This window comes from Malurus melanocephalus, unplaced genomic scaffold, assembly GCF_030028575.1.
Source record: "Malurus melanocephalus ecotype Western Australia unplaced genomic scaffold, MMel_1.1 scaffold_208, whole genome shotgun sequence".
NCBI classification, from domain to species: Eukaryota; Metazoa; Chordata; class Aves; order Passeriformes; family Maluridae; genus Malurus; species Malurus melanocephalus.
Genome location: NW_026623440.1, coordinates 999,072 through 1,014,027, shown reverse-complemented (window position 1 = coordinate 1,014,027; position 14,956 = coordinate 999,072). Strand labels below are relative to the sequence as shown.

Here is a 14,956-nt window from a genome sequence, read left to right as displayed (position 1 = left end):
CTCCGCTCAGCCGCCGTAGCCGGGGCCTCGCGCCGCCCGCCCCGCACCCATTTAACGCCCCGCGCGCAGGCGCGTCAGGCGCGCGCCGGGGGCTCCCCCGCCTGGCGCCTGACCGGGAATCGGCGGCGGGAAGCGGTGACGGTGGCGGGGTCGCCCTCCCGCCGTGTGTCCCCCGCCGCCGGCCGCCCGCGGAACCGGCATCTCACCTTCCGAGCGGTGCGGTGGGTGAGGAGAGGCGCGGGGCGCTGCGGGGGCCTGCAGGCAGTCTGGGCGGGCAGCCCTGCGGGGGAGGCGGCCGCCGGCGGGATGCGGTGCGCGCCATGTGCGGGGCGGCGGCGGGATCGGCCCGTCCCTGTCCCCGGGGCTGTCCCTGTGTCCCCAACCCCTCTCGCCTCAGGGGACGTGCGGGGTGACAGACGGGCGGGAAGCGGCGGGGCGAGCGCGGCCTCTCGGCGGCGATGGCGGGCTGACAGCGCGCTCGGCGGGGCTCTCCTCACCCCGCTCGTAGGGGGGTTCCYCGAGAGCTCTTCCCCGTCCCGCCGTGTGCGGCTCGGTCCCCGCGGCTGAGGGGGGCGGTCTGGCCGGGTCTGCACCGCTGCCCAGCCCAGGAGTGTGAGCGCAGGGTCCCGCCGTTCCCAACCATAGCSATCTCCTGTCAGGTTCAAGTCTGGCATTCCCGTGGGGCAGCAGGACCTAGGCTGGTGCAGCTTATTCGGAGGGACCGAACAGATCTTTTCGTTTTTGCTAATAAGGAGCAGATATTATTTTCAACARCGATTGAAGGAATTTACTGAGCGAGATCGCCTTCTCCGTTTGCTCACAGTTCTCTCCCCAGCACTTGCATCCAYTCTGCCACAGGAACCTAGCGGGGCCCCAGCGTTTCCAAACACCTTGGGCAGAAAGGTCTGTGTAGGAACAAGAATTTCGTGTTGGATCTGGTGAATAAAGTGTTCTCTTCCCTGATCTCTTAATGAAGTTGAATACCAGCATTTAAAAACTAGTTACCTGTGATTTGASAGAAATAAACAGATAAAYATTTCTCACTTTCTTTTTGTGACAGAGTGCTGCATTATTAATGGGACAGCACTACAACTATTGCCAAGTMTCTTCAAGCCAAGAAGTACTCCAAACAAACACACGGGGAGACTCCATAGCAACCAGTGGGCCACCAACCTTTGGCAGAGTGGTTATTATGAGATGTTGTAGGCTTTAAGAAGGCTTGAACTMTGTTGTGTTTCACAGTTGCCTTCGTACGCATCGCTGTTGTGAGTTGAAGCACAGGTTTTTCTGCTCCCAGAGGCACATCAGCCATAGGTACCGGTCACTGGATGCTCACAGCCGAAAAGTCCGGTGGCACAGACGTGGCCAGTGTTWTTCCCCAAGTGCAGCAGCAGCGCCGTGCCACGGCCCGCTCAGCCCCGTTCCCTGCGAGGGCTGGGTGTGTGCCGGTGCCCGGTAAATGCCGGTGGCACCGGGGCCGTGCCCTGCTCCGGGACAGCGCTCCGCCCTTCCGCACGGGGGCGCTGCGGTGCCGCCTCAGGCGCTGGGCGGGCTCGGCGCCGCCGTGAGGGCGGAGGGAGCGGGAAAGGCTGTCCTCTCATGTCGGTGCTGCTTCAGGCTGCGTTGCTGTTCAGTCCACTGCTTTCTCTTCTGCAGTCGCTTTAGTTGGTGCTGCCCGCTCGGTTCGTATTCCGGTACCGCCTCCGCCGGTCCCGGGGTCTGTGGCGCCCTCAGCGGGGCGGGGGCCGCTGCCGCGGTCCCTCACGGAGAGGCGGAGGAGCAGCGTCGTGTGCGTTTCCAGTGTGTATCCATGAGCACAAAAAGCTTTTAGGGTATAGTTACCCAGTGAACGGAATTTCTTGCAGAAAAGCCACCAAAAAAATTTTTTAGGTTCTTCTGTAGTTTGGTTTGGTTTTGCTTTTTTTTTTCCTTTTTTTGTTGTTTGGGCTTTTTCTGTCACACTCTTTAAGTAATGCTTACAGAAAAATTGACTTTGCATCTCTCACTTTAAAAGAGATGCCTGGCCATAATTCCAGTTGCTTTCACGGAGTTGAACACTTCTTGAGACCCTTGGAAGTCACAAGGTTCCAGGCATAGAGAACTTCTCACTGGAGCCTGGTGGAAGTCACTGTTTTCTTCATTTCTAAATGCATTATGCACTTACTGCAGGTTGTCTGAGTGGATGTTATTTTTATGATGCAGACTGCACTTAGCATGGATCCTGATACTTTGATCACAAGTAACAAACACCAATTTATGCTTTGTCCAAATAAATAGACAACATTGCAGAGCAGARAGTGCATTTGTACTGCAGGCTTGGATCTACAGTGAAATGGAGAAATTCAGGAGCAGGTAAGCAGTAATAAGCTACCATGATAAAGGCCTCAACTGTAATTTATTTTTATATTTATGACATCTTAAGCTTTTCATGGGACAGAAGAAAATTGAGTTACTCTCACATAAGGGCTTTCTGGTCACCATGGAACTTTGTTAACCAGGAAATAGTGCTCTTTAAAGTGAAGTAAAAAAACAACAAACACCCCACCCCCAAACTAATCATGAAACACAACTTAATGTGGGTTTACATTCTCATAACATTTAAATATAAAACTGATGTTCTTGAGTTGAGATATTAACTGTAAATTATTGCACCGTAAGGTATTTGGACACGGTTATTGGCCCAACCACAGATTTATTCCCTGTTGTTAGTTCTCTTCCCATGCTTTCATTTTCCAACTTCACAAGGGAGAATGATCCTTCTGTGACTCTTATTTTTTGTGGTCACTTGACATAAATTTTGGGACTGTAGGCTGTATATACAGGTCTTGTTTTCTTGCATTAGCTTYTTTAAACTCTTTGCAGCCTGCTGGAACAAGGCAAAATACTATATTTCCTCCCAGTGATTTGTTGTTAATATTGGTTATTCAGCTGAACTTCTAAATTTGCATTGTTTAATCACTTTGTGAAAACGTTTTTTTCTGGCTGCAGCCATGTTTTTCCAAGCTCAGTTCAGGAGATTATTGGAGTGAGATTGGACATTATCCTTTTCTGTTGCCTCTTCTGGAATTCAAGAATATGTTTGTAGTTCTAAYGTGCAAATTTTCAGGGTGGTTGTAGCATTTGTTTTGGGAAAGAAGCTTCAGCGGAACCGGTTCAGCAAGTTTTATCTGCAGAGGGGTTTTTTTTATCTTTGTTTTCAGAAAATTAGTGAGAAAAAATACTTTGTATTCATAAAAACACATTTGTTATTTTCAGATTAGAGCTACATGYGAAAGTAAACTGTGATGGAAAAATATGTCTAATTTTGTTTTTTTAATAATGAATATGTAAACATAGGCAGAGATTTTTAGGTTTTGTTTTTTTTTTTAGGAGAAACAGTTGAAATATGAGCAAAACTGTTTCCACAAAATATTTCTCCTTTCCTTTTAAGTTCAAAATCCATGATGATGCATGAAATTCAACAACCACCTGAGCATCAAGTTTGTGTGGCTGGGCAACCTGTTGCTCCCCTATCTGCTATACCTGAATTTCAGGACAGAGATCATGACAAGCCCAGTCATGTTGGGTATACCCGGATTCAAAGAGGAATGTTAAAAAAATTCCGAAACAGGTGATAAGTACAAAACATTTTTTTCTCTGAATGGAGAAGGGGATCAGACCTAAAAATGTCTGGGTTTAGTAGTACCAGTGTAGGCTACAGCAGAGGTTTTAAGTCATGGCCATGGCAGACAGTTCTGAAGATGCCTTGTGATAGCTCRACGACAAGGATAGACAGATTTCACATATTTTTTTATTTTCAAAGGCAAATTTAAAAATGGTTATTAAACAATATTCTTTGATACACTAACAGGTATAATGATTTCTTCTTACYCACCTCTAGTGGGTCTTTCTGCTTTTGTTTGGTGAAAGAACCTTGACAAAGGTGGAATGTAATTGCTGAGAGATTAAAAGCCTATCATTTGTTGAGCAGCTGGAGCTGATGGAGCAGCTCAGACCTGCGGAAAGAGGGAGGCCCCCCCTTCCTGTCTGTGTGCTTAACTAATTACCTTGTGAAGCTTTTGGTGCTTCTTGGGGCCCTCTGTGTGCTAATTAACTCTGCAATCCATTGGAAAAAAAAGAGGGGAAGGGTGTTAGTGTCACAGTAACGCATTAGTGAGCTGAGCTGCTGTGGCGAGGGGGGAAGAAGGAACATCTGTTGATTTCAGGCACGGCTGGCTATTAAATTGGCTCAACTATTCTGAACTCAGCTGGTTGTCTTGAAGGAAACARTGATGTTACCACATTGAAATCTCAGAAGGGGCCCCGGTCAGCCAGCAACCCTGCTCAGTAGRATCACTGGGTGTAAGTGGGCTGCTTGGAAGGCATTTTGGCTACACAATGTTCCTAAAGAAGTATATTCCAGTTCAAATTTTGCAGTGCTGCTTGGGCCTCTGTTTATGCTTTATGAATTGCTCTGTTACARGTACTAATTTCAGGGTCTAATTATTTCATATATGCATTGATCTCAGAAAAACAGACCCTTCCTTTTATAACTGAAACTAGGAAAAAAGTTCCTATTTTCACTGCTGCCTGAGAATTTGTGGAGGAGGAGTACAAAGGCAACTAAATCTTTCCTTATGTTCCAGATATCTGGCAAGGAAATTTTTCTATCTGTGGGCAAAAATGACATTTGGACAAGTTCTCCCTTCCAAAGCCAGGTAGATAAAACTACAGAACTCATGGATGGGGTTTTGGTTTTTTTTGGTTTTTTTTTTGTTTTTTTTTTTTTTTTTTTAATGGATTAGTGGTAGACCATTGGGCTAAGAGAGTACTGGCTGCCAAGAAAATATTTGGATGTATTTTGAGACCATCTGAAGGTTTTCTTTGGATACCTTTCTTGCTCTTGTTTTTTCATTTGTTTTTAATAATCACAGTTAAACTTTACTAACCAAATTCATAGGAATTGTGATATTTTGAYGAAGTTGAGCGATATGTGCATAAAAATTATGGGATATGTTTGTGACACTTGCTTTAAATATATATTTAACTATTTTTCATAGTTATGATGACAGATTTCACATAATATTCTGAGTTGAAAGGGACCCACAAAGATCRTTGAGTCCAATTCTTCTATGAAATTCCTTTAATATTACTGTTTGTACTGTTCTTAATGTATATTTGTATGTTTGGTGTTTGTCTGACTTGGAAAKATCTGTGGCAAATAATTCCTTTCTGCTGTCAGTGCTTTGTGAGCTACTGGAACCCTATGCTGTGATACTCTTCTCTTGTTTTGCATTAATTTGCATGTTCATTCTTGCTTGACCACACCCTTGGGAACTGAAGCAGTTCCCAGTGGGAAGACTTGCATTTGGAATAAGATCAGGTCCTTAGTCATTCAATTTCATTTTTCTGTATCAAATACATTCTGTTTCTGCCTTGGTAAATGGAAGTTTTCCTGTGAACCTCACCATTCCTGCTGTTCCATCTACTGAATTGGCTGTACTTTGTTATCTATAAATTCAGGCTAATGCTTAATTTATTTTTGATGGGAAATAGATTTTATAAAGATCAGCAAGTAGCATAAGCAATAATGAATTGCCTTTCTAGATTTAGAAGTCCCTAGTCCACCATAGCTTAAATTTGCAATACCTGTAAATGCATGTGCAATACTGTTAGTGCACCAAGTCCAAAAATATAATATATAGCTCATTTATTTTTTCTTTTTCCCCCCTTTTCTGCATAAGTGCTTGGAATGACTTAGCAGCTTGGCTTGGGGTAGGTGGCTGTGAATCGCAACTTGTGAGAGRATTGATGTGTTTCACTGAGAGGCCTCTGGGTATTTTGAGCCTAATTCTGCTGTTATTATATGATGGAAACATCAAAAATCTACATCAAAAGCTGCATCTGATGTATCTTTTGTAATTATTTATGTATATAAAATATTGTGTGCTAAAATAGCAAAGAACAAAATTAGCGAGGAACATACATGTATTGTTATCAACTGTTCTGGTTGTTAGAGTAAAACAACTGAGGACAAAAGATGTGGGTAGGTCTAAAGCCAACTGGCACTCTGATGTTTGTCAAGTTAACAACATCTGTCTTTTATTCCWTGTCTTTATGTGAAGTATTTACAGTCAGAAAAATGATTGCTTCTTGCAGTACTTCACAGAGTGTTGTAATAAAGGGTCACAAGTAGGGTAGTGCAAAATTAAATGCAATTAGATGTTAGACTAATCATGGAAACCTGGGGGAGAGGTGATATAATCTTCATTAAAACTGGTTTGTGGTCACTCTGGAAACCTGTATGATGTTTCCCCTGTCCAAATCTTTCAACTCTTCAGATGCTTTTATGATCAGAAGATTCTTCAAAAAACTTTTGGAGAGTGGAARGAGCAATGGACAGTTTGCAGAGAAAGGAAGCTCAGCCTCAGAGCAGACAACCATTACAGGTTTGTGAAATGACTTCCCATTGGGGTGTGTATGAGAAATTTTCCACAGGTTCTGAAGGAGTTTTTAATAYCAGTAAGCAAGTTACATCCATGGTATCTCTATGCCGAGAGCAGTATCTTCATTGCTTATTTTCTTKTTTTACCAAATGGCACTTCTTTCATTTTTCAGGCGTTTACTCCTTAATTTGATATTCAAGGCTTGGAGAGCCTATGCATGGCAGCAGCAAGGAAAGAGGAGCAAGTATTGTGTTGCAGAATCTCATGGTAAGTGAAGGGATGGTAACTATCAGTATTTGGGGACATACTGAGATGGGAATTTCCACAGGAAATATTTACCAGAATCTGTGTCCCCTGGGCCTGTTTGCACCCTGAGCCACGGCAGTGCAGTGCTTGCAGAGCAGACCCCAGGAGGGTTCTGTTATAGGGCTGTAGCTATGTAGTTATTTAGGGTTGCTAGTGAATAAATGTAAGGGCCTCTCCACCTGCTCTGGATTGCATTGTTTGTTTTTGAGAAGGTGGTTTGGGATTTTTGTTTGGTTTGTTTTTTTTTACTTAATCTCACAATATGTTTTCAAATAGATGTTTTTGATAGAATATGTTATTGGAATTCTCTATTAGCTGTTACTATAGATATTAGATAGTAATTCCCTGTGGCTTTAACTGCCCTTATTTTATCTGTATTGATTGTTCCTTCCAGCTTGTGTCTTGCAATTGAAAGAAGCCCAAACTTTTGAAGTGCCCTTTTTCTTATTGTGTAGGTTCTTTGCTCTGCAAAGGATTTGACCTGGAGCTGTCTATACTGGTAGCAGTTTTCTTGGATTGAGGGAATATGTTTTGCTGAAGGGAGGTTGACCCTTGTTTAAAGATGATACAGTGGTTTTGTTCTGTGCTGATTTGCAGAATAAGTTAACTGGTCTCTTTGCACATGAGGGTAGCCTCAGAATAACYAGAGACTGGCACCTTCAGACACAAGCTGACAGGCTATCCAGACTTCCTTTCTTACTGAGTGAGGCCAGAGTATTTACAGCAGAAGCTGTGTATTACTTAGTCAAAAGTAGAAAATGATGACCTGTTTCAGGGTAGGTTAATGCTTGATTCACAAGGAAATAGTTAGAAAGAAAGTTTGGGTGTTCTTTATTTGTAAGTGTGAAGTGACATAGAATCAATGATGTTTTTTCCTAATAACTTGGCTTCAATAGTGKCAGTTTGGACAAGCCAGCCTGCTGCGAGGAGAAAGTGCAGCACGCTGCATAAAGTGGTAAACTGGAATTTGTGATAGCACTTCTGTTTTTAGCTGCATGACCAGCCTGCTAAATAAACTTGACTTGTTTCTGGTTGATTTCTGTGCTTGTAATAGAGAATAACTCTTGAACAGCAACTGATGAACCTGATGAMCTTTTTTTTTAGAAACAAACCAAAGAAAATCCTGTAATTCTTAGCCAGKACGGCTGTTACGCTGAATATTGTTCTACAGTTATCTCCCCTGTAAGCACTGATCACAAAGCAATGCCATTGTCGGATAATTCACGCTCTCCTGAACAAGTGGCATGGMCGGTGCTGTCAGCGATTCTGAGACTTGTGACACCCTCCACCAGGGGGAGGGAGGGTCGCTGTCATTTCAGGGTTTCCCACAAGGTGTCCCTGCAGGTTGAGGGGACAGGAGTTGGGAACAATCTGTGAGGGAGTGGTTAAAATGTACCAGATTCCTGCGTGAGCTTAAGATTCTGCTGKTTTTTGTTGTGCACAGCAAAGAAGCAAACTATGCTCAGGACATGGCAGCGCTGGCTGGTTTATGTTGATGTTCAAAAGACAAAACATGGGATGCAGTCTGTGGCACTGGCATTCAGGGAAAGAAGCTGTTTGCGGTAAGGATGGAATACAAACAGGCAGAGAGGCACTGACAATAAGGCCACAGCTTTTATATGTGTTATGTTACCTTTCCCTGCAGTAACRTTGTTCAGTGTTTGATTTTTTAAGAATTCTTCTGCTTTCTGTGAATTTACAAGATYTGGTATAGCAGCCTGCCAGTACCTAATGGGRGCCTACAGGAAGGCTGGAGAGTGACTTTTGCAAARGCATGCAGTGAGAGGACAAGGGGGAATAGCTTTRAGCTGAAAGAGAGTAGATTTAGATGGAATATTCGGAAGAAATTCTTAACTGTGGGGGTGGTGAGGCACTGAAACAGGTTGCCCCRAGATATTGTTGATTCCTTATCCCTGGAAGTGTTCAAGGTCAGACTGGATAGGGCTTGGAGCAGCCTGGGATAGGAAGGTGCCTCTGCCTGTGGCAGGGGATTGGAACAAGATGATGTTTAAGGTCCCTTCCAACCCAAACCATTCTGTGGTTCTTTGAACAGATTGTTCATACAGCGAGAGAAAGTGATTTCTTGCACCAAATTATGGCACCTGTGTTTGAACATGTCTGTAATGTTGTTTTGGCAGCATTTCGTGGGCAGTGTGGAGAAGACAGCACTACCAGAAATGCACTGGACATAAAATGAATATTTTGGCACTGCAGCATTGGGCCCAGAGCCTGCAATTTCGAGTAAGTCTCAGGAGCCTYAGCTACTGCCTTTTCTTATGTTTAAGGTGCCCACATGTGAAAATGTTGCAKATGAATTAAAATTAGGCCTGTACTTATTTGCTTTGCAAATTGCAGTACTTACAATGGAGTAGCATATCAGGACACGGGGAAATGGAATGAAGCTGTGTCAGGGCAAGTTCAGACTGGACATCAGGAAAAGGATCTTCACTGAGAGGGTGGTCAGTGCCTGGAACAGTCTTCCCAGGGAAATGGTCACCAAACTTAWGCTGTAGAGTTCAAGGCACATCAGGTCCAACTTCCTGCTTCTTGCAGGACTACATGAAACTAAATCAGATAGCTAAAAGTGTTGTCCAGATGGTTCATTTTAGCTGAAGTAAAAACAGCATGGCTTTCTTTCATCTTTCTCCTTTGCCATTTCCTTTCCTTTCTTTCACTGAAACTGTGGCTTTTTGTCTGTTTTATTAAGAAGAAGGGAGGGTGTTTAATTTGACCTGCATTGTGAGATGTAACACTGYCTGTTTTGAGGCAGTGTTCTACTAAGGAAAGAAACTTGTGGCTTGGGAAGTTTTACAGTATCTTATGATGTAATTTCTTTTCATATGAAGATACTGTGAAGGAAAGACTTGTCAAAAAAAGTATTATTTTAGTCTTTTAATGGGAAAAAGTGTGGAAGTATTAAAAAGGTAAAGAAGTTTGATTTTGACATTCTTTGTCTTTGACCTTTCCTATGCTGACATTCCTTTGGCATTTTTGGGCTTTGTTGGATATTTTTCCCCCTCTTATTGGTGAGAACTTCATTGCTCATGGCTTTCAAAACTTAAATGGAATTTCCTATTGCCTGCTTGTTCTTCCTCTCCTTCTCTTTGTTCTATTTCCCTAATCTTGTCTGGTTTTTTACCTTACTGTCCTTGCACCTCAATTGTTCCTTCAGGCTTGGTTGCAGTGGCGAGAGCTGTATTTATACACCCAGAATGAGAAGCAGAAGRAGTCCAGGGCAGTAACTCACCATCAGCACTGGGAATTGAGGAGGTGCATGGGAGCATGGCTGGGATACTTGAACCTCCACCAGCTGAAGAAACGCCAGAAYGGTGAGTGACAGTTGTGAGTTAGGACAGAACAGGGCTCAGCCCTTTTACTTAGGGCATGGTGATATTTTTTCTGTTCTGGGAGACACTGTGATGTCTCTCCCCACCAGTCGATGAGATGCAACTTGGGCTGTCCACTGTGACAGGGCTGGGTAGCCCTGCTCTTCTGCTGAACTGTCAGGAAGATCACCTGCTTTCCATGTGATTTAAAAKAAATTGCTTTACAATTCCCTTGATTAAAACTTGTACATTGTCTATTACATTTTGACTGAGATATCTGTGAGAAGGATGTATTCAAGACTTTGATCAGTCTGTGGATTTTCTTGATAATCAATCACATCACTACTCCTACAGGATAGTAAAGATTATAACACCAGTTCTTTTGTTCCTTCCCTTGAAATCACTGCAAAGTGTTCARATATTTGTATGAATTGCCTTCTAGTTGATGGCAGTGGAAAAGAATCTAGCTTGGATATCTAGGAAGTAGAGGAGTATGCTGAAATGTAAGCAAGCCTGAGTATGTTGAACAGGTAATACAGTGTCTTAACTTCCCTTTCCTAAGTCAGTACAGTAGGTTACTGCTTTAAAACTGCTTTTGTGATCAATAGGAAGAAAATTGTCTGTAGCTGAGTGTTAATGTGAATTCTTGTCACYGTATTTCAGCTTTAGAGCTCGTGGCACTTTGAACCAGTGGCTTAGATGCCGTGATCTCCTCTGATACGAATGAGCCTGGGACAGAACAAGCCATGAGTGATTTCTGTTTGTTTTCTAGAGCTGGCCCAAGAGTTTCACCRAAGCAGGACRCTCCGGAGGTGCTTCTCCGACTGGYGGCTGTCATGGGAGTCCATGAGAAGAATGCATGCTCACCAAAGAGACCTGGAAAAACAAGCAGCAAGGCTTGCCTTATGGAGAGTCTTTGCACACTGGAAGCATTGTATCCAATCTGTGTTTAGTCCCTAAACAGACAAGGTAGAAGCATTCCCACAGGGGAAGGATCCAGGAGCAAGCAGGAATGTAGTGCAGTAGCGTGTGATGACAAACATCTTGTCATTAGATAGGTCTATGTAATGCCATACTAATAATTCATTAAGCTGTTGTRATTACAGTATGTTAGCAGCTGAAAGCCTGCAGATGATAATTTATGGTTGTTACTTAAGTGAATCAGAAACCTATTGTTCTAAGCCATCAAAATCTAAAAGTCTGACTGTAGTCAAAACTTCTGCAGATAACAGTGCTGGAAATTCAAATGTTGAAACAAATTTAAGTGGAGATGTAGTGCCCCTCTGTGGAAGAAGGTTGTATGTGTGTTGGGATGGATGTTTCTGTGTAAAAGATACTTTAACTCGGTGACAGATGTTGTGCTGTGTGTGGAAGAGGCTCAGCAGTGTAAGCTGGCTGACCATCACTACAAGTGTCACCTGTTGGTAAGAGCACTGCAGTGTGGCAGGTGGAAGGGGCTGTGGGGTGTCCTGGTAATACTGACAGCAGTGTGTGGGTGTTAAGTGGGAGATGCACCAGGTTTCTAAAGTTCAACTATTCTGGAATCTGCCAGTTGAATCCAAATGGGGAAACTGTGCTGCTCTCCAGAACAGTTACTCTTAGAGCTGGAAAAGTGGCAAGGTGTCAGGTTAATCTTGAGGGTGTTGGGCTACTTGCTCCCTGGCTGTCCCACCATGAGATTGCATTTTCCCCTTGGTTTTTTTTCTTTTGCTGTTTTACTACAATAATTTTTTTTTTCTTTGCAGTAATGTGTGCATGCTTTTCACATGAGACCAAAGATAGCTTACTGCATATGCAAGTAATTGAATGTTTTGAGGCTTTTGGTTTTGGGGTTTTTTTTTAAGATAAAATAAATCCCTGAAGGCAGTGTGATAGGTAGGCAGAAGCAAGCCCCCAGGTTTTTTTGAACTGAATTATTTTCAAGTTTGATTTAGTACTGATCATCAAGAGAATACCAATAAACTGGTTTGGATCATGAAGTAAAAACATCAGTGATCATAAGAGCTCTTTGAAGCAGGATGCTCTTGTAATGCCATTTACCATGTTCTGCCCTCATTCAAGGGATTCCAGGATTGTAGACCAGTTCTAAATTACCTGATTTAAATTGCAGATGAAAGTTGTGTTTATTTCTCCTTGTTACAGAAACTTGGCTTTAAGGGTCTTCGGCAGAATGTTCTTGACACTCGTCTTCAGCGAATGAGAACAAATCTGTCGTCCCGTCAGCATCGAGTCACAGTAAGTTTGACTTTGGTTCTTGTGTCAGTTTGTCTTGAGCTGTYGTGTTGACTTCCACTGTCACCTACAGAATATTACAGCAGTGGCTTTGTTCTTAAATACTAATAGCCACAGAAAATCTCCTGTATAAGTGAACTACCACTCTTAGATATGTTATTTTAGTTTTCTGTTTCCCTGTGTTTATGGTGTATTTTTTCTCTTAMCAGAAAAACTTGTAGGAGGGTATAAAAGTTTAATATATGAATCAGTGCAGGAGGCAACCATTGCAGTATGCAGTTTCAGTAATTTCTTTCTTTGCATTCTTCTCACTTGATATCTCTGGAGGGGTTGTTGTGTCTTTCTTGTTTTGTTTTAGGTGCTGCAGAARTTTTGGAACCGTTGGAAGTCCCATTTGGAAGAGAAGGAGGAAGAGCAGCAGCAGGCCTTCACATCAGTGGCTTGTGCCCATTATAGGTATGCAGAGCAATACTAACACAAACTCGTACAAATGTGGAATTTGTGGGCCTTTGGTTCTCTTCTAAAGTATGGTAATACCTTTGGGGCCATGATCATCTTGATGCCAATTGCTCTGACATTTTCTGTGAGTAATGAACAATTTACATCCCCTACTTCTCTGTGGAATGTAAGAGGGAGATTGGATAAGCCTAGCTCAGAGGCTCATTTAGTCATTTGACATTCATAAAATCGCTATGTTTTCTGAAGGAGTTCTCTCCTGTGCTGACATTCTCCCTTTTTCTCGCCAGGAGGGTATTGATGCGACAGGTATTTGACAYGTGGCTGCTGAAGGCCTGCAAACTACAAGAATATCGAATGGAAGAGAGGAGGGTAAATGCAAGTCTTGTACCTGGCCTTTCTTAGGAAATAGAGGGAGTGACTTTGTAGTGACTGTGAACATGAGCTTGTATGAGATGGACTTGGGTGTTGTAAATTCCCTGTTCTTTGGTGAGGGATCAAGTTGGGGGAAACAGATTACAAACAATATTTACTGATCGCCTTTTTTAAGTTAAAAAGTTTGTTAATAATGGATTCAAGCTGTTATTAGTAGAGAGTAGCCATTCACATATTTTATCCATTTATTCACTCACCCTGTAAATATGTGTGTGCTCTCTCTCCTACACACTGTTTCATAGTTACTTTGTTGAGACAGTTGAACTAATGAAGGGCCAACCCCAGTCTATTTACTGACAAATTAGCTGTGTCTAGGTAGGTGGCCATAAATTTTCTTACAGGGTTCTTAATTTTCTAAGGGGTGTGTGTGTATATACWTATATATARTCCTGGAGTTTTTACATGTAGTGGCCACTGTGGCTTTTCASGTACTGCCTTACACAACTCCAAGTTGACAGTAGTGCATGTGGGTGTCCTTGTGCAGATAAGGCTCACCCTTGGTGCTGTGGGATTATCAGTTTTTTAAATTCAACAGGGCTGGTTRCTGGAACTTATCTCTTCTTAGGAGTCCTTCACATGCTGTTTATCAGCTTGTGTTTCTCTTSCCTTTGTCCTGCTGTTTTCTTGTAACACCTCCTCCATCCACCCACATACCCACAGGTACCTGCAGAGCACATTACATARCCTCACAGCAAAGGGGCTTTGGTGGTGTGTCCATTGCTGTTCAGTCTGAGACAAACAAACATTGGACAGTTCYGTTCATGTCATCTTTAAGGAGTTGSTTTTTGTTGCTTGTAGCTGGCCTGTATTGTGAATTCATTGCCACCTTCTCTCCATTTTAGGCTGTCCTGCATTTCGAAAGGCACCTCTTGTGCTGTTTCTGGTACTCCTGGCGTAGAAGAACAGCTGCACATTTGGAGGAGCAGGAGGGCTTGGTTCGTGCAGGAGATCACTACATTAACCAGCTGCTGCTAAAGGCCTTCTCTCTGTGGAAGCAAAAGGCTCAGGCAAGAGAAACAGAGTAAGAATTTTTTTCAGACAGAGAATTATTTGGATTGTCCCTGTGGTAGCCTACTGTGGACAAACAGCATTTAATTTACAATGGTGCTCACTCATTTTCTGTGATTTRGAGTCTACTAGGTTGTCTTTCAGTAAATAAATTACTGAAAATAACCAATGTTGACTCAAATCTTTGCTAGAAGTGTTCAGCAAAGTGGATTGCATTGTAGGAGAAATAATTATTTTTCTTGTAGGAGGCTCAAGGAGACACAAGCCTTAAGATTTCACTGTTCAAAGTGTCTGCAGCAGACTTGGARCAAGTGGAGGGAGGTGAGAGAGTTAACAGAGGGGGCAGAATGTGAATTCTTTTTGTTATGTTTGAATTGCTTGTACCCATATGGCCAAAAGTTAAATTGTTTATTCTAAACACTAGTMATTTCTAAGCTCTCCTCCCTTTTCAGGTGGATAAAACCAGTTCARTGTGGGTGGAACAGGAACTGTGTAGGGAGGGAGAGGGAATTCTTTTCTCATGTGTCTAGATATGGTGAGAATGGGAGTRTAGTTTAGGTGCACTTGGCAATGTAACCAGAGTTAGTGTGATGAAATTGTCCCTACCCAGTAYTGAGTGTGTCTTTCTGAAAACTTGTTAGAAGTTTGCAGTCAGGCCTTTGTGTRTGGCCTGTATTTGTGTACAGGTCAGCAAATGCTGTCACAGAGTACTTTTATGCTGGGACTTTTCCTTACTATTAGAGATACCAGATGTGCCTTGTAGCATGT

General features: G+C 42.9%; 1 protein-coding gene across 6 annotated transcripts in view; it reads left to right on the top strand.

Annotated features, from left to right (window-relative positions):
* The first annotated feature begins 75 nt into the window (after positions 1-75).
* Positions 76-14,956, top strand: part of SFI1 (SFI1 centrin binding protein) — a 27,561-nt gene continuing 12,680 nt past the window's right edge. For 3 of the 6 annotated variants that reach the window (XM_057373835.1, XM_057373836.1, XM_057373832.1), the window contains exons 1-15: positions 2,223-2,352; positions 3,431-3,610; positions 4,626-4,697; positions 6,321-6,428; positions 6,598-6,692; positions 8,176-8,293; positions 8,870-8,972; positions 9,904-10,060; positions 10,830-10,991; positions 11,411-11,481; positions 12,200-12,292; positions 12,648-12,745; positions 13,036-13,117; positions 14,023-14,201; positions 14,434-14,509. In XM_057373835.1, coding sequence (XP_057229818.1) covers positions 2,333-2,352; positions 3,431-3,610; positions 4,626-4,697; positions 6,321-6,428; positions 6,598-6,692; positions 8,176-8,293; positions 8,870-8,972; positions 9,904-10,060; positions 10,830-10,991; positions 11,411-11,481; positions 12,200-12,292; positions 12,648-12,745; positions 13,036-13,117; positions 14,023-14,201; positions 14,434-14,509 — 1,614 coding nt within the window. In that variant the 5' untranslated portion in view covers positions 2,223-2,332. Of the gene's footprint in view, positions 226-2,222; positions 2,353-3,430; positions 3,611-4,625; positions 4,698-6,320; positions 6,429-6,597; positions 6,693-8,175; positions 8,294-8,869; positions 8,973-9,903; positions 10,061-10,829; positions 10,992-11,410; positions 11,482-12,199; positions 12,293-12,647; positions 12,746-13,035; positions 13,118-14,022; positions 14,202-14,433; positions 14,510-14,956 lie in introns of those variants that run through there. The other 3 variants (XM_057373833.1, XM_057373834.1, XM_057373837.1) reach the window with 3 other exon arrangements.